This window comes from Lepus europaeus, chromosome 5, assembly GCF_033115175.1.
Source record: "Lepus europaeus isolate LE1 chromosome 5, mLepTim1.pri, whole genome shotgun sequence".
Taxonomy (NCBI): Eukaryota; Metazoa; Chordata; class Mammalia; order Lagomorpha; family Leporidae; genus Lepus; species Lepus europaeus.
Window position 1 is genome coordinate 106,326,156 of NC_084831.1, and position 26,250 is coordinate 106,352,405.

The window sequence follows — 26,250 nt, forward strand, 5'->3', positions numbered from 1 at the left end:
GAGGCAGACTCTGTGGTCTGCACTCCCAGTGCAGCCCTCGTTCCCTCCACCATCGCCTCCCCACCCACTGACACAATCTGTCATCTTCCAGTTGTTGCCTGACACACAGTAGGCACTTCATGTTTACCGACAAGCTGATAAAATGACAGACATAAAGTGTGATGCTGTTATCACACTCAAGATATTACTACGAGCTCATTCCCCACCTCTGTGTACCCAGCTGCGCACCAGGCTCTAAATTTTACCTTCAAATTTTATATATTGAAAAAAAAAAATCACCAAACAACTCCAAGACACTCTCTCACTGCTGTAGCCTGCGTGAGGCTCCCAAGCCCTGCCTGCTTCCTAGCTCCAGGCTTGGACAAGTGGACAGGAGAGCTATCAGGACACCCTCAGGACTGTGCAACGTACAAGGCTGGGTGACCACTTGCCTGCGGAGAGCTTCAGTGTGTGCTCAGGAATGGGCAGGAGGGAAGCCAGGGAGGCAGGGGAACGGTCACCTGCTATAAAGGAAGTAGGTCACAGGGCACTGCTTCCGCCTGGTCAGGCTTGAAGGATAAGGGGCCTTCAAAAAATGCATGGAAAGTGCATATTATAAAAAAAAAAAAAACAAACTTGCATGGGTTTCAAAAACTTTTTGCACCAAAAATAAACCTCTCTCTGAGTTCCATTGCCCACATGGTCTGTGAAGCACCTGCTTAGAATGGGTGTGGGAGGTTAATAGCTTACAAAGGGGGGGGGGGGGCTGACTCACTGATTCACAGCTAACAGTGACTCAGAAGCCAGCATAAAATAGCCTGTTCTCCCGTGTCTGCCTCACTGTCCAGCGATGAGGCACTTCCTCATTGCACACCCATGGCCAGAGCGAAGTGGAGGAGGAGGAAATGCAACTCATGATGTGTTTTTTTACCCTCTCAGACCTTGTATGTCCAGTCAGTATTTAGTGAGCACTTACTAAGTGCTCTTAGCCAAAGTGTCTCCCAGTTTTTCCCATTACCTCTCAGATGGCAGTATTCTGCACACAATCCATGCCGCCTTTGTGAAGTTCTGTGTTTCCTAGGACACAACCCAAAAGCACTCGGGCTGCTGCACCTCACACAGCATACTTTGGGTGCAAGACAGCGCTGACCCTCGATCAACACAGGGAGGCATGGAGCTGTCTTCCTGGCTCTCGTATTGGCTTTGCAATGACCCATGCCCGTCATTTGCACTGTGAGATCCTCCTTGTGAGATCTGGTGGGCGGAACACCGAACATGGCATAGGTGTGAGGTTATCCATCCTTACGGGAAGCTCTTTTTAAACATTTTTTATTTATTTTGTTTGAAAGAGTTACGGAGACAGACAAAGAGATCTTCCCTCTGCTGGCTCATTCCCCAAATGGTAGAAACAGGCAGGGCTGGGCCAGGGGGTGAAGCCAGGAGCCAGGAACTCCATCTGGATCTCCCATGTGGGTGGCAGGAGCCCAAGCACCTGGGCCATCTTCCGCTGCTTTCATTAGCAAGGAGCTGGACTGGAAGTGGAGCAGCCTTGACTCAAACTGGTGCTCCTGTGGGATACTGGCAGCACAGGCAGTGGCTTAAGCCACTGTGCCACAGTGTCAGCCCTGCAGGTGCTTTCTTTACCATTTACTAGCTCTATAACCTTACTTAACCCCTCTTGTCTCTGTCTTCTCCTCTGTAAATTGGACACAATGTGGTCTTTTTTTTTTTTTTTTTAAGATTTATTTATTTGAAAGGCAGAGTTAGAGAGAGAGAGGACTGTGGGGAACTGCAGGCTGCCCACCTGTGGGAACCTCCTCATTTTTGTATCTACATAGCTTGCAGCAATGGGTCAACCACAAGGCCTACGAAAACAACCAGGTGAAACAGATGAAGTTGAGGCAGGATGGACTCTGCATAAACAACTAGGAAGAACCAGGTGAAACAGATGAACTTTCAACCTGAGACTATACGCGTCCTTTCATCTGATTGGACGATATCAGCATAAACTGCACGTGAAGAGAACCGCTATTAGCTGTGGAGCACATGCTCCACAGGACTTGGGATATAAAGGGACATTGGGATCTGGGTGGGCCGCCGCCCGCCGCTGCCCGCCGCCGCGGCCCCTCCTCTTTTCTCCTCTCCCCTTGCCCTTTCCTTCTGTCTCCAAGAGTAAAGTTCCTTGAGAACCGAGAAACAGTGACCGTGTCGTGACTGCATTGGACCCTTGCTGGCTCACTGCCCAGATGGCCACAACGACCAGGGCTGGGCCAGGCCATAGCCAGGAGCCAGGAGCTTCCTTTAGGTCTCCCACGTGGGTGCAGGAGCCCAAGTACTTGGGTCATCTGCTGCTGCTTTCCCAGGCCATAGCAGAGAGCTGGATTGGGAGTGGAGCAGCTGGGACTGACTTGAACCAGAGCCCATACTGATGCCAGCGCTGCAGGCCACAGCTTAACCCACTGCACCACAGCATCGGCCGGATGTTGCCTATCTTACAGGATAGGGACCGAGTTCTCATACAGCACTGAAGATTAAATGTCATGATATGAAAGCCCCTGCACAGTGATGTCCTGATAAAAACTCCCACCTGGGCAGGTGGTTACAGACTGACTGACTACCCCCCCCCCCAAGCTGTAAACTGCGCCCTGCCTGCAGGATGGTGGGTGCGTCCCCACGACTGTGTTGCAAAGAATAATTCAAACAAGCAATACTGAATTAAAGGTAATACATTACACATTAGAAACATTTGTCTTATAAGTACTTTTACTGTGCTAAAAATAGTGTGGTTCCGATCAATTTCCACCTGTGCGCCTAGGAAAAAGGAAACTTCGACCTCAGAGAGTGGTGCACGTTCCCTGTCTGCAGGTTCTGAGTCCTGCTTAGCGTGCTGCCACCAACATCTGCATTCCTTGCTTCCTCCACACTGTCCTTTGTTTCAGCCTTTACCCTGCGGTACAGGGACCAGGAACACGAAGAAGTCTCCTCACCTGGCAAGAGACTTGCCACACAAACTTGGAATTGCTCCATTCCTGGCCCGAAGGCAGTCAGGCTCCGTCTATGCCCTCCTGGGTGCTATCCCGTGTCTCTGCCCCGGGGGCTCCAGACCTAGTATCCTCTCCTGCACGTCTCTGAAACAGAGGAGTGGTCGGTCACGGGTCTTTCCTGTAGGCGCCCTTGCTTCCAGCACCCAGGCGCGTCCAGGAAAAAGGGAGGGAGGGAGGGAGAGCAGGAAGCCACGTTACCAAGTTTTCAACAGCTAATTTTAAAGCAGACAACAAAGCTCACTGTATTTATTAGCATTTTACATAGGATTCCCATCAATCGGGCCATCAGACGCCCGCCAATCCCAAACCTCCCGTTACAGTCAGGGTCAAGAACCTAGCGCTCGGGCCCGGGCCCTGCCCAGGAACTGCACAAAAGGTAAGAAAGTTGCAGAACCCGGGCGCGGGGCAGCACGAGCCCACCCTGGAGCCCCGGCTGGAGGAGGGCGCTTCCTTCCGGAAGTGACGCCACCTCCATCCCAGCCTGGCTCTCTCCAAACAAAAGGGATCCTGGGGCCCTGGGAGGAGCCTGCCTGACACTGGAGAAGCTCCTCCTCCAGCCGGCGTGGATTGGTGCCGGCGCTGGAGAGACGCGGCGGCGACTGGCCCGGGCGAATGCCAGTGGCCCCGCCGGCGGCCGGGGAGGCGGGACCTCGGGGGCTGTGGATGGGGAACGGGTGGCGGCGGCGGAGGCGGCGGGGAGCGGATCCCGGAGCGCCGCGGGAAGGTAGGGGCCGCGGGTGCCTGGGCTCGGCGGCGGCGGGAGGCCGGGTTCTCGGAGAAAAGCCGGCGCAGGAGCGCGGGCAGCCGCTGCCGCCGGCCGCTCTCGTCGCCGCGGCCACCCCCGAGGGGGCGGGGCCGCCGCCTCCTGCTCCCGGTATTCCCCCGAGGAGGCGTCTCCGCATCCTCCGAGGGTCCGCGCCGCTGCTGCTGCTGCACCCCCTCAGCCCCCGGCCCCTCGGGCAGCGGCTTCCCCCGGGACGCGCCGCTCACCTAGAAGCCCCTCCCGCCCCGCGCCCCAGCCTTGGCGCGGGAATCGCAGGTTCCCGGTCTGTAGGCTGCCGCCCCCACCCTCGCCGTGCTCCCTCCGGGGGCCAGCCCGCTTTCCCTCCACCTGTCCCTGCTCGCCGGGGTGGCGCCGGGGCCGGTTTCCTCCGTAACAGCAAATCAGCTTTCCAAAAGGAAGGATGAGGCGAAGGGGGGCGGGAGAAGCCAAGACGCGTAGTAGACGGCGAGCTGCACGGGCGAAGCGGCCTTCCCCGCTTGGTTCTGCCCATACCCCATCCTCTGCAGCCCCTCTGCAGCCCCCCGGCAGCCCCGGGGACCCTCTGCTCTCCGCGGGGGAGTCCAGAGCTCCCTGGCCTCGGGACTCTTGTAGACTCTGGAAGAAGGAGAAATGGCACCCCCAGCCCACCACGCTTTGTACCTCCCCTCTGTTGCTTCGGGACAGCCCAGCTTCTGAGGGTCGTTTCAGGTTTGAGCTGCGTTTTCTTTTTGCTTTCCACCCTGCTTTCTCCCCGAGAGCTTGATGGGAAGCCATCCCCCTTGTGTTTCACGGCGAGGTGGGCGTGTGGGCTATCTGCAGAGTTGGCTTCGCGTGGGTAGGAATACAGGGCGTATTGTTTGACAATCAATGAACAAGAGCGTGTTTTCAAATGAAACGGGGTAGATAAATAAATGAGGAACGAGGGTCTCGCCGGCCTGGGGGGGCTGAGCCCGTTGCTCAGGGAGAAGCCAGTTAACCTTGAAGCCGTACTGCAGGTTGAGACAAAAGGCAGGAAGTGTGGGGAGAAAATTCAGGTTCAGTCGTCTAGGTTTATGATTAATCTGGGCCCTCGGCCTTTGATTACTCCCCAGCCCCTCTTTTAGAGTGGCTTTTCCCCTAGTGGGACACAAAAACCTATAGGATGTTATTGATTGGTTTTATAATTCCATTATCATCTACCAAAATTTAGAATATCAGCAATAAATTGTGTATCTCAGAGATAAGGGTAAATAAAGGCAAGGTGGACGTTAGCTATTAACATGTGTAAATACCAACACATGTGTCTGTGGCGTGCTTGGAAAGGGTTTGTAGCAGATGCAACAGTGATGCCTTTTGCCTAATGTTCATGGCCTGGAGCCCTCAGTAACCGTCTGTGCTTAGCACTTCTATATATTAAAACCTGCTGTATTTTTAGCCTTTTTTTTTTTCCTCTGCTTTGCTTTCCATCTCAAGTCCATCTCACTGCTGTTATATTTAGCCAAAGCAATGAGATGCAAGGAGTTGGAATCACAGAGGGTGACTGAGGGCTGTTGTCTCTCACTCCCCTGCGTAGCCATCCTGGGATGACTTCCTGGAGGTAATGGGTGTTGCATGGTTGCGTTCCGAGTCTGCAGAGCGGTTCTCAGTGCTGGCGGAGCTGCTCAGTGGTTGTTCCAGACCTGCAGGAGGAAAGCACCAAGAAGACTGTGTGTGCAGGGTCTCCCCAGCAGCACAGAGTGCTCTGCTGCCCTAGGAGGGAAAGACATGGGCCTCAGAAAAAAGCAGAGAACAGGAAATCCCAAGAAGGTGTATCTTATTACATGGGCAGAGGACAGAAAATAAGCTAAGAGGCTGAGGACACCAGTTGGTGGCAACTGCCAGGGCCTTAATAAATGAGAGGAAAAGGCAAATAACATCCTTGGATGATTCGGTACACTAAGCGGGACCTGTTTGATACAGCTTTGCGTCTTGGAAAGCTCCTCTAACTTTTTCAGCGTCCGTCTGGTGTGTTAAATGAAGAAAACATTTCGGAAGCAGAAAATTTGTATGTGCATCTTATTAAATTACAGATTCTGTGAGGGCAGATAGAGCTTTCTTTTTATCTTTTTATCCTTTACAGTGTGTGGTATATATACTGCGACTTAATGAGTGTTTAAGGAACTTAGTTTGAAGCTGTTGTCTTAAACTGGAAAGATAGTGTGCTGATAAAATATGGCATGCCTTATTAGTATAAACATATGTTTTTGGTCTTGATCTGACTTGATTTTCCTTATCTGGGGTCTTCTAAAACTCCAGTATCATAAGAAAACATCTGCTGGCCAGGTAATATAATTTTGCCATCATGAAATATGAACCAGACTTAGTAACCCAAGTGAAACCTGTGCATTTTCTAAGACTGACCTAATGGGGATGAAGTAAGTTGAGGAGAGCGTACTAACTGATTGCTGATTTCCATTGAAGGATAGTTTCTCTGAGTGTTTGGTTTTGATAAGTTACTGATTTATTTCGGAATTTTTCAAAATGGATTTTTCATTGATTTTTTGCTTTTAAGCTGGCACTAACTATATAAACAGATCGCCCCCCCCCCCCCCAGTGTAATCACATGGACTGATTATGGTGGACGTAATACACAGTCGGCAATGGACTTGTGTTTGCCGTGTTGCCCGTTAAATCGCAGACCTTGACTTTGAGTGCTGGCTTTTCTGAGTGGAGCAGACTGGTGCGTTTCTCAGGTGTTGTCATTGAGCTGGAGTTGAGATGTGCCAGGTGAGAAGCAGAGACTCATCTCCAGGGGCACTTTGTCTAGTCAGCTGATTGACCCATCTCTTGGCTTGTCAGCCTGTTTCTAAATACCCTGAGTGTTTGCTGCTAATAAGGAAAATCGAGTCTTCCAAGTTTTAGTTTATGTATTTCAAGCGAGAAAATGGCTTGTTTATGGCGAGGCTGTAGAGGGCGGCTGTTGGCACTACAGACTTCAAAGGCAAACCTGGGTTCAAATCCCAGCTCTACCACTGTGTAGTGGGGCCCAGGGTAAGGGCAGAGTTTTCCATCTCTGCCATTCTTCAGTTTCCTCAGCTGTGGGATAGAAAGAACTGGGGCCTGCATATGAGAAGCACTTAATAATTGATAGGTATTATTACCGTTATTATTATTAGCATGTGGCATGTGAATTAAAACATTTAATATGAAATATTTTCTACTTCATTTAGCATTTTTTGCAAAGGTGAAGAATTAGCGTGATTTTACTTATTGGTTGGTTTTGTCGAAAATTTTTCGGTATATAGCTTAGGTTCCTAAGAAGAGGGAAGCAGAGTTTGCATATTATGATCTCAAAAGTCTGAGCTAAGGACTTTCAGGAGAGTGTGTGTCTGTCTGGGAGTGTGTGTGTGTGTGTGTGTTTAATAATTTTCTCACGCAAATTCTCTTTCTTGAACGTTTTAGCCTGGAACAAAGAAAGGCAAGGGATTCAGTCAGCTGGTGGATTTGTTCTGAATTACCAGTTGCTCAGAGCTGCGCTCTCTTGAGTACCGCCATCCTAGCTGGCAAATAGCTTTGTGGGTGCTACAGTTACTGTGCAGGGTTGCATCTTCCCTGAGGCTTCAGGAATTTTCAATAGCAATTTTGATTAAAAGCGACTTGTGCCTTGCTTTTGAAGACTACCCTCCCCCATGCCCCACAATTTAGAAGTCATTATAGGAACAACAGAAACGAAGGTGAGAAGAACACATGGGTTAGGGGCCGTAAGAGTGAAAGTGGAGGAAGGGGAGAGTGAAGGTTTGTGCATTGAAGAGAACAGGGCCACAAGCAGGTACTGAACTCAGATTGCAATACTATGGTCCTCCTTGCCAAGTGTCTCCAAACTATATTTCATGGACAAAGCCAAAGCTTTCAATCCAAATGTGTCCTTTACTCTTGAATCCTTTCTGGCTTCTATAATCCTTAATTGATATTGAGTTTAAAGAATATAACCCTAGTTGTTAGCATAATAGGAACGAAGGGCCGGCGCTGCACAGCTGGTTAAGGCACTGCTGTGTCTCTGCCATCCCTTATTGGAGTTTCCGTTCCAGTCCCAGCCATTCTGCTTCCAGTGCAGCCTCCTGACAATGCACCTTGAGTGAAAGATGGCCCAAGTGCTTGCCATGCATTTGGGAAACCCAGATGGAGTTCCTGGCTCCTGGCTCCCTCCCAACCAAGACCTGGCTGTTGTGGCCATTTGGGGAGTGAACCGGTTGATGGACAAGCTCCCTCTCTCTTTTTCTCTTTCTGTCACTCTGCCTTTCAAATAAATATATCTTCTAAAAAGAAAAAGAAAGTAGGAGAGAAGAGGATGGTGGGTTTGCAGACAAAAAAAAAAAAATTCCTGACTTGAGTGCTTTAGGGGCACCTGCATACACCTTTATGTGGGGTGCTGGGAAAGGCTGGGCTAAGGTGTGCTCTGGCTCTGTCCTAATAGAACGGTGAGAGCTGGGGCTGGCGGATTAAGCTGCTGCCTGCAGGGCTGGCATCATGTATGGATGCCGGTTTGCATCCCAGCAGCTCCACTTCTAACCCAACTCCCTGCTAATGTGCCCGAGGGAAGCTACAGAAGATGACTCAAGTCCTTGGGCCCCTGCCCCCATGTGGGAAACCTGGCTAAAGCTCCTGGCTTTGGCCTGGCCCAGCCCCGGCTATTGCAGCCATTTGGGGAGTGAACCAGCAAATGGAAGATATATATATATATATATATATATATTTTTTTTACAGGCAGAGTGGACAGTGAGAGAGAGAGAGAGAGAGAAAGGTCTTCCTTTGCTGTTGGTTCACCCTCCAATGGCCACTGATCTGAAGGCAGGAGCCAGGTGCTTATCCTGGTCTCCCACGGGGTGCAGGGCCCAAGCACTTGGGCCATCCTCCACTGCACTGCTGGGCCACAGCAGAGAGCTGGCCTGGAAGAGGGGCAACTGGGACAGAATCCAGTGCCCCGACCGGGACTAGAACTCAGTGTGCCGGCGCCGCAAGGTGGAGGATTAGCCTATTGAGCCGCGGCGCCGGCCAAGATATCCTTTTCTGTATTGCCCTGCCTCTCTGTGTAACTCTGCCTTTCAAACAAAGAAACAAACAAAATCTTAAATAAATAAATAGATAAATAAATAAATAAAAGAAGGGTGAGAGCCAGGGAAGGAAGACAGAAGGGAGAAACCAGGATGAATGATTTCAAAAGGGAGAAGAATTCTAGGTTATGATGGAGAGAAGGGTGAAGGGCACCTGAGAGATTAGTTGTTGGAAAAAGAGAGGAAACTGTGGCGTTTGGGTGGGTGGGAAGATGACTTGGCTTCTGCTGGCTGGTTCTTTCTGTTACAGTAGGTGCAAGAGGAGTAATAGAACCAATCTAGTTTTAACTGGTTTAGTATTTGAGAGTACAAAACTGATCTGGCATGGTCTTGCACAGCAGCCTCTTCTTGATGCCTCCTGTCCTTGAACTGAGGACCAAGAAAGGGCCTTCCCCAGAGGCTTCTCCCCTCGGAAGCCTTGGCACTCACCACACCAGCTGACTCCTCACGTGGGCCCTGTTGGGGTCCAACTAGTTCTCATTCAGCGTGTCTCCCATCTTAGTCATCATCTCCCCGTAACGCCAGTTCCTTTTCTGACATCCCTGTTTCTGTTAGTGGCATCATCATTCTTGTCGCCCAGCCTCAAAACCTCAGCTAATCTGGGATTATTTCCTCTCTTTGCCTCCCTAAATGGAATCAATCACCAACTTACTGTAAGTTCTCTGTAACATCCATTGTGTCAGTCTGTTCCATCCTCGATGCCATCATCCTAGCTCATACATTTTTGTCTCATAGCCCTACTGTTAACTTCTTCTCCCAGCAGTTCTGTCTGCTTCGAAATTCTCTTTTGTCAAGTCCACTCTGTACCTTAAGGCTTAGCCTTGCTAAAACTATGCTTTCCTCATTCACCTGGTTAAAGATGGCTTCTCATGTCCTAAGAGATAAAGTCAAATTTTGTTGATGAGATTTCAAGGTATTAGACATTTCTTTATAGTGGCCCTTTGAACAAGAGATTCCTAAGTGCTACATTTCATCAAGTTTTATAGAACGAGGGGTTGTCCATCAGAGTTCAGATCCTTGTGAGACATGTAAACAGTTGAGTTGATACACTAAAGTACCTGCTTCTGAGTTATAAATGTAGATACTTATCCATCGTGCATTTAATTTAATGTAAAACACAGCTGTGATACTTTTAGCAAATCCATTTCACAGTCATTACAAGTTAAACTGTGACTTTATTAAAAGCTGTAAAAATTCAGTGAAGCAGAGGCATGCTTCTTGCCACCTGTGAGCGGAGGGCACAAAAAGCTGGGCTGGGCAGAAGAATGTCCTTCTCTTTTCCCAAGTGGTGTGCAGACGCCATTGGCCTGGAAATGGGTTGAATGTGTGCGTCCCTAAGCTGACTTTCCCAGGAACCTCCAACTCAGAAGGACTAAACTTGCCTTTGATCTGTAAATTAGACACTTGACCAATAGACAGTGATGACCCATTGGTAAAGCCAAACTTCGTTGTCCTGGCAGATGAAACCAAATGAGTGTTCTGAGAAGTGAGAGACCTGACCAGTCACTTATTTAAACCATGAAGCCACCTGCTAAGAGTACATGTTATTATCCTGATTTTATAGATAAAGAGCTGAAGCTCAGAGATTAAGTGAGTCAAGGAATTATGAAATGACAGTGCCACAATATTCTAGAATCCCTGCACTTCCCACTATAACTCTCAACCCCCCCACCTCCCCAGGAGAATTATTACCCCTGAAGAAAGTGGGAGCGCAAACAGTTGCTAGGTTTGTTGTGATAATCAGTTGCTACCAGATGTTAAACTTTAAAAAAAAAAAAATCTGTGATCTGCAAAACACCATCACTAGGTTATATTTTTGTCAGAGGTTTGGGTGAAGTTCTTTGCAGTTCTTGGCAGAGTCGGGTTATAGGCATAGCTCAGATACAGGAACCTTAACTGCTTCACGATTAATCCTCCATACCATACTCTGTGTGGAGTTTCTCCCAGTTTGGAATCCTAGTGGAGTCAGTGACTTCAGCCTGTATTAGCATTTGAAGGGGTTTTGCATTCTAGGCTGCCCTAGTATTGTGGCCCATGGATCACTTACTGTAAATAAAATCAGTCTACCTGTTACTGTTCCCTTCTGTGGTAACTTGATTTTAAAAGAGCAGAAATTGAAGGGACTGATAGACAGATGCTATAGACTGAAACTTATTTGATTGAAATAATCATTGAAATTATCATTTCATTTAAACCAGGTAAAGCCAACTAACAAATGTCATTGAAATGGTTCAAACTTCTGCTAATAGTCTGATGTTAAAAGATTTATCTTTTTAAGTAAAATGTTTGTATTAATATAAAACTATTCGTTTTCATTATTCAGTAATACCCGTTGCAGTAGTTCAGCTAATGTAGTTCTTCTGGTTTGGTCTTGCCTCACAGAATACTTGAAAGGGTGTGAGCAGATATCCAGGTAGACAGACCTGTTTTTAATAGTCTTGTGCTAATGTCCTCATTTGGGGGGAAGAGATGTGTAAATATTTGTTTATGATCATCAGACTACTTCCTCCTGTTCTTCAATAAATGTGTAAATTTTGGCGGCATTATGTAAGAGCACACATAGAGAGACAGAGAAAGAAAGAGATACGTACACCAGAGATGCATGAAAACAAAACAAACATCTGATCTCTGTCACGGTATCCCAGGAAGTGGAGTACACTAGGTCTTAAAAAGCCGTGAGTATTCATGCAACAACTCTGGCCTCAGTACTCGTCTGTGAAAGGAGAGGGCTGGATTAGATTATTTCTGAGGTCCCTTCCTCGCGTGTGAATCATATTTTAGCAGGGATCTCTCCACCCCCTGAATAAAAGATCAGATGTGAACGGTAGTTACCTAGGAGCAGTGGTTGCCAAGAGAGCGTCTGGACTCAGATTACCTGTGTTCAAATCTCATGTCTGCTATCCACTAGCTATATGAAACTTTGAGCCGTTATTTAGCCTCTGCCTCAGCTTTGCCGTCTGTAATGAGGTGCTGATGAATTTCTGGGTGATGGTTAGGCTACCTGCCACCTGAAGGTGTTATGCGACTTGATTTAAGTTAATACACGTCAATGACAGAGCACTGTCTAGCACATATTATCAACATTTAGCGCAATGTTTTTCTTTTCTCATTATTGCTATTATTGCTTAAATTCTTTAAAAACTATACTATAGAACTCTGAGGTAATGGTAATTAACTTTGTACAATTGAAGTTACTAACTTCTGTAGTCAGCATAAATCCAGAAAACCTGATATCCTAGAATCTGCTTTGAATGGAGTATTGGAAGTGTTGACCTAAGTATTAGCTTTGTTACAGAGCTGGTCTCTTGAGATCTGCTTTAAAGTCTGTATTTTGGTTTTAAAGATGTATTTATTTATTGGAAAGGCAGAGTTACAGAGGCAGAGAGAGACAGACAGACAGAAGTCTTCAGACCGCTGGTTCACTCCCCAAATGTCTGCATTGGCCAGAGCTGGCTGATCTGAAGCCAGGAGCTTCTTCTGGGTCTCCCACGCAGGTGCAGGGGCCCAAGGACTTGGGCCATCTTCTACTGCTTTCCCAGGCCATAGCAGAGAGCTGGATCGGAAGAGGAGCAGCCCAGGCTCAAACCAGCGCCCATATAGGACGGCACAGTGCTGATCCTCAAAGTCTTGTATTGACGGTGTTGGGTAAGCACACAGCTTGGTCCCATAGCACCATGGTCACTTATTTGCAAGTGCAGTCCTCATGTGATATTTCAGGATAACTCACAGCACCCTCCTTCAAAGGGTCTTGAAATTTACGGTCTCTAAAAGTGTTCCAAAACCATGCTGTTTTATCTGATGCTGTCTATAGTCTGTATAGTGTGGCTAGAAAAGAAGCCACTGATAAAACCAGATATTCTGAGAAGTAGTATGTAAGGGCATTCATCAACACTAAAAGATGTTTATTTGGATGCAAAACATTTTTTGAAACCCATGCATAGTCATAATACCTATTTTCTTTTTTTTTTTTTTTTTAAGATTTATTTATTTTACTTGAAAGTCAGAGTTAGAGAGAGGAGAGGCAGAGAGAAAGAGGTCTTCCATACGATGGTTCACTCCCCAGTTGGCCGCAACAGCCGGAGCTGTGCTGATTGGAAGCCAGGAGCCAGGAGCCTCCTCCGGGTCTCCCACACGAGTGCAGGGGCCCAAGGACTCGGGCCATCTTCTACTGCTTTCCCAGGCCATAGCAGAGTGCTGGGTCGGAAGTGGAGCAGCCGGGACTAGAACCTGCACCCATATGGGATGCCGGTGCTTCAGGCCAGGGCGTTAACCCGCTGTGCCACAGTGTCAGCCCCCATAATACCAATTTTCTAGGACATTTTTCCAGACCCCTCATATCGTGGTGCTCTGATGGAGAGTTTAGAAAGCCTACTTGGTATAATGGGCTTTAAAAGTAGAAAGTGATTAGCATGTTGTGGTAGCTTGCTGGGGTGCCACAACAGAGGACCACGGACCAGGTGGCTGAAATCACAGAAACATTTTTTACAATCTGACGCTGGAAGTCCAAGACTCCTGCATCGGCATGGTTGGTTTCTTCTGAGGCCTCTCACCTTGGCTTGGACAGGCTGTCTTCTCTCCCATCTGTCCACATCCACATTCTCCCCTTCTTATGGAGATACTGGTCACACTGGATTGAGGCCCACTCTAAAGACCTCATTTAACTTAATTACCCTTTTAAAGACAAGGTCTCCACATACAGTCACATTCTGAAGTGGTATGGGTTAGGACTTCAACACATGGATTTTGGTGGGGGAGAGGCACAGGACAGCCTGTTAGCACGTTATGGGGATCCAGATAGTTCAGCAGTGTCTTTTACATTTAACTGAGAGTAGCTTGAGTTGAGGTATTGGCGATAAAACTGACACTGCCTAATATAAAAAGCAAATTGAATGAAATATAATTTTTTAACCTTGATTTTAAATACTTTTGTAAATAATAATAGCAAAAACAGCCTTCTTTAACAAATGCACAAAAGATCTGCTTTCTTGATTAGGAAATTATTTTCTGAGAGCATGTAGACATGTTTTCCTTCCCTAGTCCAACCTTAAAATGCCAAGAGAGAAATGAGAGTGTTCATTTGGAATGTTGTCACTCTCTTACCCAAATGCCTAAATAACCCTCTGAAAACCAGATATGCCAGGTGGTGGGGAACCTTACATCTTTTGAGATAGTCAAGATAATGTGTCAACACTCCCCCCTCCACCCCACAGATAAGAGGTTGCTTTGGATACATTTTTAAAAATAGCAGTGCATTTTTGTCCATATTTAGATTTAATATTTATAAATGTGACAAGTTTCTTTTATTATTATTTCATATATACTGAGTTTCAAAAAAAGTATGTTATCCAGTGGAAAGCTGTGAAAAACACCATTTTTATAAAAACTTTTTAAGATCTATTTATTTATTTGAAAGGCAGATTTACAGAGGCAGAGGGAGAGAGGGCGAGAAGTCTTCCATCAGCTGGTTCATTCCCCAAATGGCTGCAATGGCCAGAGCTGGGCCAATCCATAGCCAGGAGCCAGGAGCTTCTTCTGGGTCTCCCACATGGGTGCAGGGGCCCAAGGACTTCAGCCATCTTCCACTGCTTTCCCAGGCCATAGCAGAGAGCTGGATTGAAAGTGGAGCAGCCAGGACTCGAACTGGCACCCATTTGGGATGCCGGCACTGTAGGCGGCAGCTTTACCTGCTATTCCACAGTGCCAGCCCTTAAAAACTTTAAAAAAATTATTTGTTTTCATTTTATTTGAGAAGCAGGCAGAGAGTGAGCGAGAACTGGAGCTAAAGAGAGAGAGAGAGAGCTGTCAGCCACTAGGTCACTCCTGACTGCCAGCAATGGCCATAGAAGGGTCAGCATAAAACTGGGGACCACAACTCAGTCCAATCCAAGTCTCCCACAGGGTATCAGAAACCCAATTACTTGAGCCATCAACACTGCTTCCAGGACTCATGTTGGCAGGCAGCTAGAGTCAGGAGCTGGAAGCAGGCGTCAAACCCGTGGAGTCTGATAAGGAATAGGGTGTCTTAACCGCAGGCCAAACACCCACCCCAGCTCTTTGAGTTTTAAGAATTAACTAACCTTCCATAGTTTGCTTTCCTTATATTTTCATGAAAAGAGTATATAATTGGAACAGTGTGATTTACATCTTTGCTCATATTTGGTCATTAATAAAGATTTACTAACTCGCCTGAAATCTGAGTCAGTTGTAGTCGGAGTATAAATTACTTAAATTTGGTATCTGAATATATGATAAGTAATTTGGAGCCAGTGCTGTGAGGTAGCGGGCAAAGCCGCCGTTCCACTTCTGCTGTGCTTCTGATCCAGCTCCCTGGTAATGGCCTGGGAAAAGCAGCAGAAGACGGCCCAAGTGCCTGGGCCCCTGCACCCACATGGGAGATCCCGAAGAAGCTCCTGGCTTCGGCCTGGCACGGCTCTGGCTAATGGGGCTATTTGAGGAGTGAACCAGTGGAGGGAAGTCTTCTCTCTCTGCCTCTGTGTCTACTTCTGCTTCTCTGTAACTCTGCCTTTCAAATAAATAAATAAAAAGAAATAATTTTTATCCAGCTTTGCAGCCATAACCTCTCCTAGATAAAATAACTGACTTTTAAGAAATATATTAGCTGAGTTGATTTTTTTATATGTGTATTTTTTAAAAAGTATTTCTATGTCAAGAACTATCTAAGGCTCATCTAAAAATACTGTTTTCCCTCTTGGCCCCATATCACTTGGGGAAAAAAAGAGCCTTCAGTCCCACATAAACATACACTCACACCCAGATACTAGACGCAAATATCTCGTCCGCCCTGTCCTACCCTGCCCTGCCCGACTGCTTGCATAGCTGGAGAGGCTGTTTGTGGTATTTCTTTTTCTGTGCCAATCTCTGTGTGGTGAAAGGGCAACAATGAGTAGTGCTATCCTGTAGAAGCCATTCAGAGTTGTGGAGCAGAAGCTGGGACAACCACAAGCAGAAGCTCGTAAGCTTGGGGATTATCTCGAGAGGGGCAGAGGTTAGAATAAAGTTAGCAGGGCTGAGCCACACCACCACCCATGCAGCACCGGCAGTTAAGGGGTGGGGCGGGGATGATGCCCTTTTTGACACCCATAATTCTTTTGACTGTGGCACATCAAAGTTCATGTAGAAGAGACACGGTGACGCTGGCTTGGTGGGAAACAGCCTGTGAATAGACTAAATGGTATCTGGGCAAGCTCAGTTGAAATCAGTTGGAAACATAAAAATAAGCTTCATACTTAAACCTTTAAATGGGCTTATTTCTTCTGGGTGTGGAAATATGTATGGCTTTAGCTCTTTTTGTATATATATATATATTTATATATTGTATATATATATTTAATTGAGAAATCTATAAAGCATAATATAGCTACAGCTGGCTATACCATGGGTATGATAATGTAGCCAGACAACTTGTCCACAGGTGGTTTTTATTTCAAATATATAGACTGTGGCATTCCTTGGGCAGAAATATCTGTGTCTAAGCCCTAAGGAGAGTTGGGTCTTGGAGAAACTCTAATGGAAGACATGAGCTCAGCATCTGGTTGAAATGATCTTGTCTTTCAAAGTCACTTAATGGTTGTTGACAACACAAGTAACAGCTCATTTAGAAAATGAGGGAATGAGTCTGTAGACCAATGTGGCATGCCAAAAATCTGGCAATCATATTTCTGATAATAAATATGGGATTAAAACTGCCTTTTTCTGAAAACCCTGAGCCACATAATTTTCCCCATTATTGAGCAGAAATTGCTGGGATAACTTACTCAGTGGTTTGCTTCCATGTTGTTAATTCTATACTGTTGACAGCATAAAAAAACCCACACTTCTAAATTGAGAGATTCATAATTAATTAAAGACTTGAATGAAACAATCAAGAATTTATTGCTGCATTATTTCTTCCTTTGACACTGTCCTTATTTGACTTGTTAGGTTTCAACAAATTAAGTTAGGTTTTTAGACTTGGTGCCTTGAAGTTCCAGACAAAAATTACATTTTATCAAAATAAATGCAAAGCCTATCATGTTTTTTTTTTTTAAATCCTGGACTTCATACAGTGTTAGGAACATATAAACAAAAATTGCGTACAATTCAGCGTTTAATATTTGAAAGCTATAGGAAAAAATAGAAGCTGAACCTGTGTAACCAGTCGTATAGACAGTTGAGGTAGTGATTGGTTGATTTGTTTGTTTAAAGGAAGTGAAGAGATGAAAATTTTCCTATGTGAATCTGGCAGTTTAAAAATTTCAGATGTGATTATGATATTTTTCTGAGTTAGTTATTCCAAAGTCATTGTGATCCAAGCAAATAGGCTTTTATTAATTCAAAGAGAGAGAAAAATCAGTTTCTTCTAGTGACATTGAGAAGTTAGTCCTTGAAATGACAGTAGACATTTTAAAGTTAAAAAAATTTGAAAGCACCCCCTTTCTTATTTGTGGTTGTGAAGGTAAGTCCGATCCCTGGTATGTTTCCTACATTATCCAGCTTCAACTGGAAGAACTGGCTCTTTCCTTCCTTCTTATCAGTGTCAGCCTACAGCTGTCAGGCCTCATCTGCAATAATGACAGCTGAAATTCATGGGATTGACCAAATTTATCAATGCATTTCTTATTTTGCAGCACTGGACACTTTTCCACCACGCTGATGGCATTTTAAATATAGTTGTTGATTTTCCCAAATTTTAACTGAAGAAAGCCCTAAGAATTTATACTTGAGGACAAAAGTGTAATTCTGCCAATTTACAGGTCAGTATCACCTCCACCCCCACCATCCTAAAACAGTTTTATTATCCTTCGTTTATATTTCAGACAAAAATTCATTATTCCAGATATTGACATTAGGTTCAAATAGCAAGGAATTGCTAAATTTTAATACTTATAAAGAAAGGTTATTAGAATATGCAAAAACAGATTATTGAGTTGCACAGCTGTGGCCCTTCTTTTTCCTGCTTTGTATTATATTTTTTAAATTCTTATTTTTTTAATTTATTTTCATTGACTTGAAAGGCATAGTGGGGGCCGAAACTGCCTTTGATGCTGGCATCCCATATGGGCACTGGTTCAAGTCCTGGCTGCTCCACTTCCAACCCATCTCTCTGCTAATGTACCTGGAAAAGCAGCAGAGGATGGCCTCAGTGGGCCCCTGCACGTACATGGCAGACCCAGAAGAAGTTCCTGGCTCCTGGCTTCAGACCTACCTGGCTCTGGCCATTGCAGCCATTTAGGGAGTGAACCATCTGTCTCTCTCTCCATAACTCTGCCTTTCAAATAAATAAATAAATTTCCAAAAAGAAAAAAAAGGCAGAGTACCAAAATATCTTCCATCCACTGGTTCAGTCTCCTATTGCTGATAACAACCAGGGCTAGTCAGGCCAAAGTCAGGAGCCTGGCACTCCCAACTAGTCTTTCATGTGGGAGGCAGGAGTCCAGGCAATTGGATCATCATCTGTGTCCTCCCAGGATGCATCAGCAGGAAGCTGGATCAGAAGCAGAGTAGCCAGGACTCCAACTGGCGCTCGAATATGGGATGCAGGCATTGCAAGTGGCAGCTTAACCCGAAGCACCGTAATGCCTACCCCGCCTTTGTAATGTTTGTGTGGTATTCACTTCATGTAGGCGGTATGCTAAATGAGTTGGTACATATTGATAAAATGTTCCAGATCATAAAATTTGTATGCAGAAGTGATTTACAGAGATTACAAGAAATTGCTCTGTGCCACTGACAGACTTCTTGCCTAGGCGGGACTGCTTCATAAATAAAGTGACTGAAGATTTTAATCTTTTATAAGGCTGTATGTTTGTCATAGTACTTCACATACTTAGGTACAGTTTGATTTAGTTCTGTATATTTTTTACCTCTTACTTAATTTTACTCTCTAACAAGTAGTACTGGATTTTTACCTGGAATGTTAGAATGGAACTAAGAAAGATTTACGACTAACCAGGCTTCATTTTACCTATTCAAAAACTCAGGGGGCAGTGCTGTGGCGCAGCAGGTAAAGCCGCTGCCTGCAGTGCTGGCATCCCGTACGGGCGCTGGTTTGAGTCCCGGCTGCTTCACTTCCAATCCTACTCTGTGCTGTGGCCTGGGAAAGCAGTAGAAAATGGCTCAAGTCCTTGGGCCCCTGCACCCACGGTGGGAGACCGGAAGAAACTCCTGGCTCCTGGCCATTGCGGCTATTTGGGGAGTGAACCAGCGGATGGAACACCTTTCTCTCTGCCTCTGCCTCTCTGTAACTCTGCCTGTCAAATGCATAAATAAATCTTTAAAAATTAAAAAACAAAAACAAACAAAAGAACCTCAGAGCCAGAGCACCCGGGTAGTTTCCTCTGCTGTGTTCAGTGGCAGAGCTGAGGCTAAAATACTCTCAGTCCATTGTGTGTTGCTCATACTATGCTTGGATTTAAGTGACAGTTTGGGGTCTCTATGAATAAAGAATATTTAAGGACTGTGAATACTGAAGAGAGTCATGTGTGAGCACCATCATTTTTACCTCCGTTCCTCCCTTCTTGCCTTCATGCTCATAAGCTCAGCTGATGTACTGTGTGCCAGTGTTATTTATGGAGTACCTTTACCACGTGCTTATTATCTGCTCAGCATAATGGGAGGGGAGAGCATTAAATGATAGGATATTTCCTCCACCTTATAATCTCTTGGAGGGAAATAAGAACATGAAACCATCAGGAATGGGGGTGCTTATCTCAGAGACCAGTGTGATTCACAGTGGATTCACTCTGGGACGCGTCACAGTTGTCCACTTGTGGTTCCCAGCTACAAAAGGGCAGTGGAAGTTATTTCTGACGTTACTGATATTGGCTGCCCTAAATTTTGGTAATATCCTTCTTAAAATTCTTCTGAAAAGTGAAAGAAGATAGTAGCTATTAATGATTAAACCAGGGGTGAGTGTTGGCTGTAGTAGCTAAGACACCCCGTGGGATGCCCACATCACATTCAAGTGGCTGGGTTGAAGCCCTGGCTCCTGTCCTGGTTCCAGCTTCCTGTTAGTACACATCCTGGGGGACAGCAGGACCCGTCCTTGGGTCCCTGCCTCCCACATGAGAGGTCTGGATTGAGTTCCTGACTCCCGGCTTCGGCCTCGCCCAGCCCTGGATGTTTAGGATGGAAGATGGATTTTCTCTTTCTCCTCTACCTCTCTCTCTCTCTCACTCACTCATCACTCTCTCCCTTTCAAATACATAAGTAAAAATTAATTTTAAAAAAGTTACACCATTATTTGGCTGGTTTCCTGAACTGGATAAGACGGCCTGCATTTACCAACAGTCTTCTGAGTAACCTGTGACTTCGACGCCGTCATCCTCCCTTCTCAGCTCAGAAAACTGAGAACCAGAAAGCTCGCCCAGTCACACGACTAGGAAAACGCTGCTGAGGCGTCTGACTGCAAAGCCCTGTGCACTCCCAGCATCCCAGCCTACATCATGTATCATGTGGTTAGGCTTGTTGAATTTTTCTTTTGTTTGCTTTCCTTTGCAAAATAACTGTTAGGAGACATAGCTCTGATACCAAAGGAAGAATCGTGTACTAGTTGCTAAAATTCACTCGTTAGAAAGTTAGCGTTAGAACTGAGGCCACACTCAGGCTGCTTCACCATAGGGTAAGAGATCTGTCCATCATGCCCGACACAGTCCAACACCACAGTGGGGAATGCGTTCTGTCCGTGTTCTTCCCGTCAGGGCAGCAGCTCTGGAAGGAGTCAGTCAGGCTCGGGGCGCCCGCCTCCAGGACGCAGTAAGAGTGAGGAGTTCTGGAGGGTGTGTGAGCTGCTCCTGTTGCTTCTCACTTCAAAGAAAGCTCTATGAGGGTGGCAGTTTGGAGGTAAAAAGTGGGGGAGGGAAAACAGCAGTGGCTGTACTGTGCGAATTCCGAAATGTAGTGTACCCCACAGCCCGGTCAGAAGACCCTTCAGAGATGGCTGAGCGGTCCACATTTGGTCTGTGCGTGGCCTGTGAGAAGGGACAGGTTTGTGCCACACAATTTGCCAGCTAACAGTTATTTCAAAAGATGTAAACCTTGGTAGAACTGTGAACTTACTAAGTGGAATTCAGTTTGTAATTGCCTGGCCAATATTTTGAAACAAAATATTTAAAGGCGTGATTTAAGAATATACTTGTCAGGCCAGCACTGTGGCGTAGTGGATAAAGCTGCAACACTGGCAACCCATATGGCCGCCTGTTCAGGTCCTGGCTACTCTGCTTCCTATCCAGCTCCCTGCAAATGTGCCTGGGAAAGCAGCTGGAGATGGTCCAAGTGCTTGGGCCCCTGCACCTGTATAGGAAATCCTGAAGAAGTTCCTGGCTCCTGGCTTTGGACTGGCCTAGCTCCAGCCATTGGTGGCCATTTGGGTGGTGAACCAGCGGGATGGAAGATCTCTGTCTCTCCCTCTCTCTCTGTAACTGTGCCTTTCAAATAAATCAATCTTGTGTGTTATTGTATTCAAGCCTGTTTTACTATACAGAATACAAATATTGTGACAGGTACTGTGAAAGTAGACAGTTGAAAAGAAAATTTTCCTATACTCCCTAACTATTATCTCAAACATCATTTCTATTTCATTTCAACTAATTAAAGAGGGATGTTAGAGTGTTTTATATGCTGTTTTGTAATTTTCTTATCTAAAGTTGGGAGATCTTCTCATAATATAACAATTTTTCTGTTAAGTAGTATGAGCTGTAACACAATTTTACATGAACCAAATTAGTGACTAATTCTTTCTTAGACCTTGGATGCTCATTTGTAAATGTGCCCAGAGGAAAGATGATGAAAATTTGAGCTTTGTGAATGGCGAGGAAATCAATAACGAAAGTGAATCTGATTTTCCCTTTCTGCTCAGCTTGTGATTAACTTTGGAAGGTGTTTGCATTTATGTAGTTGTAACTGTTTCCTTTCTTAAGCACTTCATACTGTAATCGTGCCTGTTTTCTTATCTGTCTCCTTTCTTCCTTTAATCAGATTAACTCTGTCTTCTGCAGATTGTCTGATCATTGTCTTTGTTTTAGGTTTTCAGAATGAATCTGGAAAAACTCAGCAAGCCTGAACTCCTGACACTGTTCAGTATTCTTGAAGGAGAGCTTGAAGCAAGGGACCTTGTTATAGAAGCTTTAAAGGTATGTTAAAAGAAAAAAAGAGGTCATACTGGCTGTAAGTTATTTATGGTACTGCTGTAGCCCCCCTGAAACTGATGGGGAGATACAGTGATGCTTGCTGTTGAGCCCCACCATGCGACGTAACGTAGGGACCCTGGGGGAGCCTTTCCCTAGTCTCTTTAGCTGGTGTCTAGACCTGAAACTTCATTCTTTTAGTTTAATGTCACCTGAACAGTTTCTGAGTGCTGGCCTTTTGGAGGACTTCCTGAAAATTGTAAGGTATATGCACTGACATGCCAACATGCAGGGTATAATGTCTGAGCGATGAAGAACCCCAAGAAAACATCCCTGGATTCCCCAGACCCCAGATCAAGAATGCTTCCTTTTGTTGAAGTATTTGGTGTCTGTTAGAATGCCAGGGTGGGGAGGTTGTGTGTGTGTGTGGAGGAGAAAGGGGAAGGTATGTGGGAACTGTGAAGTCTCTGTAGAAAAACTACAAGGGGGCATAAATCTTTTCAAATGTCCTGAGTCCTTTACACCTTGACCAGTATTCCCAGTCTGTCCTGAGAGCAGATTTGGACAGGGAAAGAACAGGCCTTAAGTGTAGCCGTGTGAGAGTAGGAAGATGGTATTCCCCAAAGGGTGGGGAGCTGACCACACAAGGTGCGACTTGAGCATGCTGGAGAGGAGTAGCCCCTGCAAAGTGCAACCACAGAGATCAGTGTTAATAGAAGAGAACTTACTGATGTACATCTTAAAGTCCATTCAATGGAAGGTTTATGAAGTGCTTTACGACACTTTTCAAAGTTATCCTGGCTCCTCACTGAATAAAGGGACATATGTGTTCATAGGAAGATGCTTGGTAGAAGATTGCTTTACAGCAACAAAGAGCGTTTGCTCCCTGCCAATCTTGGGGACTTAAAGAATCAATGATTTCCCAAGTCGCCAACAATTGAGTTCATGAGGAAGCTGTATCTTCAGTTTTTCTTCTTTTTTCCCTTTTCACACTGATTTGGATTATGTCTGTTCATTTATTCATATTTGGGTGGTCTTTTCTTGGATTACCCTGAGATGATAATTGTGATCAAAATTAAATTTATCAGAATTGTTTGGAGTAACGTATTATGTCTTTTTTTTTTTAAGATTTTTATTTATTTGAAAGAGAGAGAGAGAGAGGTCTTTCATCTGCTGGTTCACTCCCCAAATGGCCACAACAGCTGGAGCTGAGCCTATCTGAAGCCCGGAGCCAGGAGATTCTTCCTGGTCTCCCATGCAGGTGTAGGGGCCCAAACACTTGGGCCATCTTCCACTGCTTTCCCAGGCCATAGCAGAGAGCTGGATGAGAAGTGGAGCAGCCGGGACTCAAACCAATGCCCCTATGGGATACCAGCACTGCAAGCCAGGGCTTTAACCCGCTGTGCCACAGTGCCAAAGCGCTGGCCCCCATATTAAGTCTTTTAAAGCCAGCTGAAAAAGGCTGACATTTTAATCTAATTAGATATGTCTTGAGGTAACTACTGCTTTTTTTCTTTTTCCTTGTAGCAATATGATGTGTACTAAGTACTCCCCAGTGATGTTAATTCTCCAAAGTACCTGAGGCAGTTCTCTTCTGACATGGGGGCATAGAGTCTGTCTCATGGCTTCCTTGGGGATCACATGTGTATGGCCTTGACACATGCTTAGTCATGTATATTCAAGTTCTCTGCTCAGTCTTTGCCGATCATACCATCCTGCATAGCTGTGTGGCGTTCGTCAGGTTACTCAGTCTGTCTAGAACATAACTTCTTTGTCTATAATAATAATATATTATTAATAACATATGTAACACTTTATAATTTGCGTGACGTTGCAAATACTACAGTAGTGTAGGATTCATTTCTTCTTATCCTTTTATTTATTTCCTGCCAGCACATGTCACATACCCCATATCCAGCGAGCAGTCAGTGGCTGCCAGTTATTTGAATGGAAGTCTCTACTGTGTCCTCAGCAGTGCCTGATTTTTTAATGACTCTCCTGCCAACGTGTATAAATGTAAACACCAGTTGGTGACTCATTTCTTCCACTTTCATAGCCTTTGCTTTTGTCACTTTCCGCTTCCCTGTGAGTTCATGAAACTCTATTCAATTTCCCATAACCCCATTCCACTAGTATTACCAGTAGTCTTAGCCTTAACCCAGGACACCTCCCTTTTCTTAGTCCATCTTTATCTGATCAATGAAGAAAAAAAAACAATTCAGTATAGATTGAGCTGTTCCTAATCCTCACCCCTTAGTGCCTTTTGTTATTCTCACTTCTTTCTCCTACTTTGCAACTGCCACAGTCCCCTCATAATTGGAGTGGGTGTGGAAATGGCTGCCTCTTTTTTTTTTTTTTTTTTTGACAGGCAGAGTTAGTGAGAGAGAGAGAGAGTTATAGACAGTGAGAGAGAGACAGAGAGAAAGGTCTTTCTTCCGTTGGTTCACTCCCCTAATGGTGCTATGGCTGGTGCTGCGCTATCTGAAGCCAGGAGCCAGGTGCTTCTCCTGGTCTCCCATGCAGGTGCAGGAACCCAAGCACTTGGGCCATCCTCCACTGCCTTCCCGGGCCACAGCAGAGAGCTGGACTGGAAGAGGAGCAACCAGAACTAGTGCCTGGCGCCCCAACCGGGACTAGAACCAGGGGTGCCGGCGCTGCAGGCGGAGGATTAGCCAAGTGAGCCACAGCGCTGGCCGAAATGGCTGCCTCTGATAGAAAAATAAGAGGATGACCTTATTTTCTCTTTTATAGTTTTACTAATATGACCTCTGCTTTTCAGCCTTAGGAATTGTACAGACCTAGAACACCTAATCATCCTACCCTCAGCACTTAGCATAGGCCCTGCTGTACTGTTACTCAGTAAATGTTTGTGGAACAAATGAAATGATTATGCCCTTGTAGCAGGCTGCTTTAGGAGACTGACTTTCAGAGTGGCTGTTGTGGAGCCTGTTCTCACGTGCTCTGTGACGTGCTGCCTGCTGGTTTGCACGTTGGCAGAGGCAGAAGTGCTATTGCACAGGCTTTCCTGAGATGCATTTTTTTTTTCTGCATGAGTCCAATTTTAGTTACTACAGTCAGCTTCTGACAAGTTCAAGGAGCAGCTTGAGAAATAAAGAGCTATAATTAAGGGAGCATTTTGATATAAGATCCCATTCAGAATCTGGCACCAATGTTATATTTAGTCTGTGTACAGTCTGTGGGTGATAAAGTTGTTCTGAGGCTAAAACTCTGTGCAGTTTAGGTGAAGTGATAGTGGCACCAAAAGTGACACACCTTTAAATAATCTGTTGTCAGATGGAACTGGTGGCAGCTGGAGTTAAAGTTTTTTGATGCCTTTGAGAAAAGAAACTGCCATATCAGATTCTTTAAGCTTGGTTGGTTGGTTGGTTCTGTAATATATCAAGGTGTTACTGCGTTATATAGTTTTTGCTTAACAACAAACACCTGTTGAACTTCTTACACTAATATGGCAGCTTACTCTTTTTTTTTTTTTTTTTTTTTTTTTAGTATTAGTTTTGAATTCATGCTTAGTGGATAGAGAAGGTTTTGGTCTTTGTTCTAAATATCTGTAACTGGTTTTTCCTTTCTCTCTTGCTTTCACTTCTAAAAGGGTATCTTTTTTCCTCCTCACTGTCACAATAGATTTTTTTTCTAGACATAAAATCTATTCTTCAATTTGTATCTGAGCAAAACCATGTGGCTCATTACCTCTTTTCATTGAACAATAACAGGTCAGGCAAGGAAGGTTAGCGTTCTTTAGTGATGTACTGTAAAGTCCTCATGGTTTGTAAGTGGATCCTACCTATTAAGTTAGGATTGTAAAAGAGTTTGATTCATTTTCCAAAATTTCTGCAAAGTAGCAGGTTGTGGCTGTACCCTTGTAGAGTCTCTTTCTACCCCAAAGCTGCCTCCATTGCAGCCAAGACATTTGGCAGAGACCCAGGGAAGGCAATAGAAAACAATGCAATATTCAGCATGTCTTGTATTTGAAGTCTACTTGTTACAGAGGCCATTTATATTGTCTTTGGTCGCTGTGAAATTTTACATGACATAATTTTCTGTTTTAGAAGGTATCATGTCAGAGAAAAGCAGTCTTTGTGCAAGTCTTCCCCTTGGAGCACTTTATGAATGAGGACATGATAGGAGTCCCCTCTGCACTAAAAGCAAATGACATTGTTCATGAACAATGTGGGGGAAGCCAAAGGTAAGGGGTAGAACCACACAGTTCGGCAAGCAAGCCAAGAAAAGTCTGGGGAATGGCTTCGTAGCAC

The 26,250-nt window shown here is 45.3% G+C and overlaps 1 protein-coding gene across 3 annotated transcripts in view; it reads left to right on the forward strand.

Moving 5' to 3' along the window:
* The first annotated feature begins 3,672 nt into the window (after positions 1-3,672).
* The window catches only part of CTTNBP2NL (CTTNBP2 N-terminal like), a 64,279-nt gene continuing 41,701 nt past the window's right edge, over positions 3,673-26,250 (forward strand). Inside the window, exons 1-3 of one of the 3 annotated variants that reach the window (XM_062191968.1) lie at positions 3,673-3,747; positions 17,483-17,608; positions 21,878-21,985. In XM_062191968.1, coding sequence (XP_062047952.1) covers positions 21,887-21,985 — 99 coding nt within the window. In that variant the 5' untranslated portion in view covers positions 3,673-3,747; positions 17,483-17,608; positions 21,878-21,886. Of the gene's footprint in view, positions 3,748-4,390; positions 4,495-17,482; positions 17,609-21,877; positions 21,986-26,250 lie in introns of those variants that run through there. The other 2 variants (XM_062191967.1, XM_062191969.1) reach the window with 2 other exon arrangements.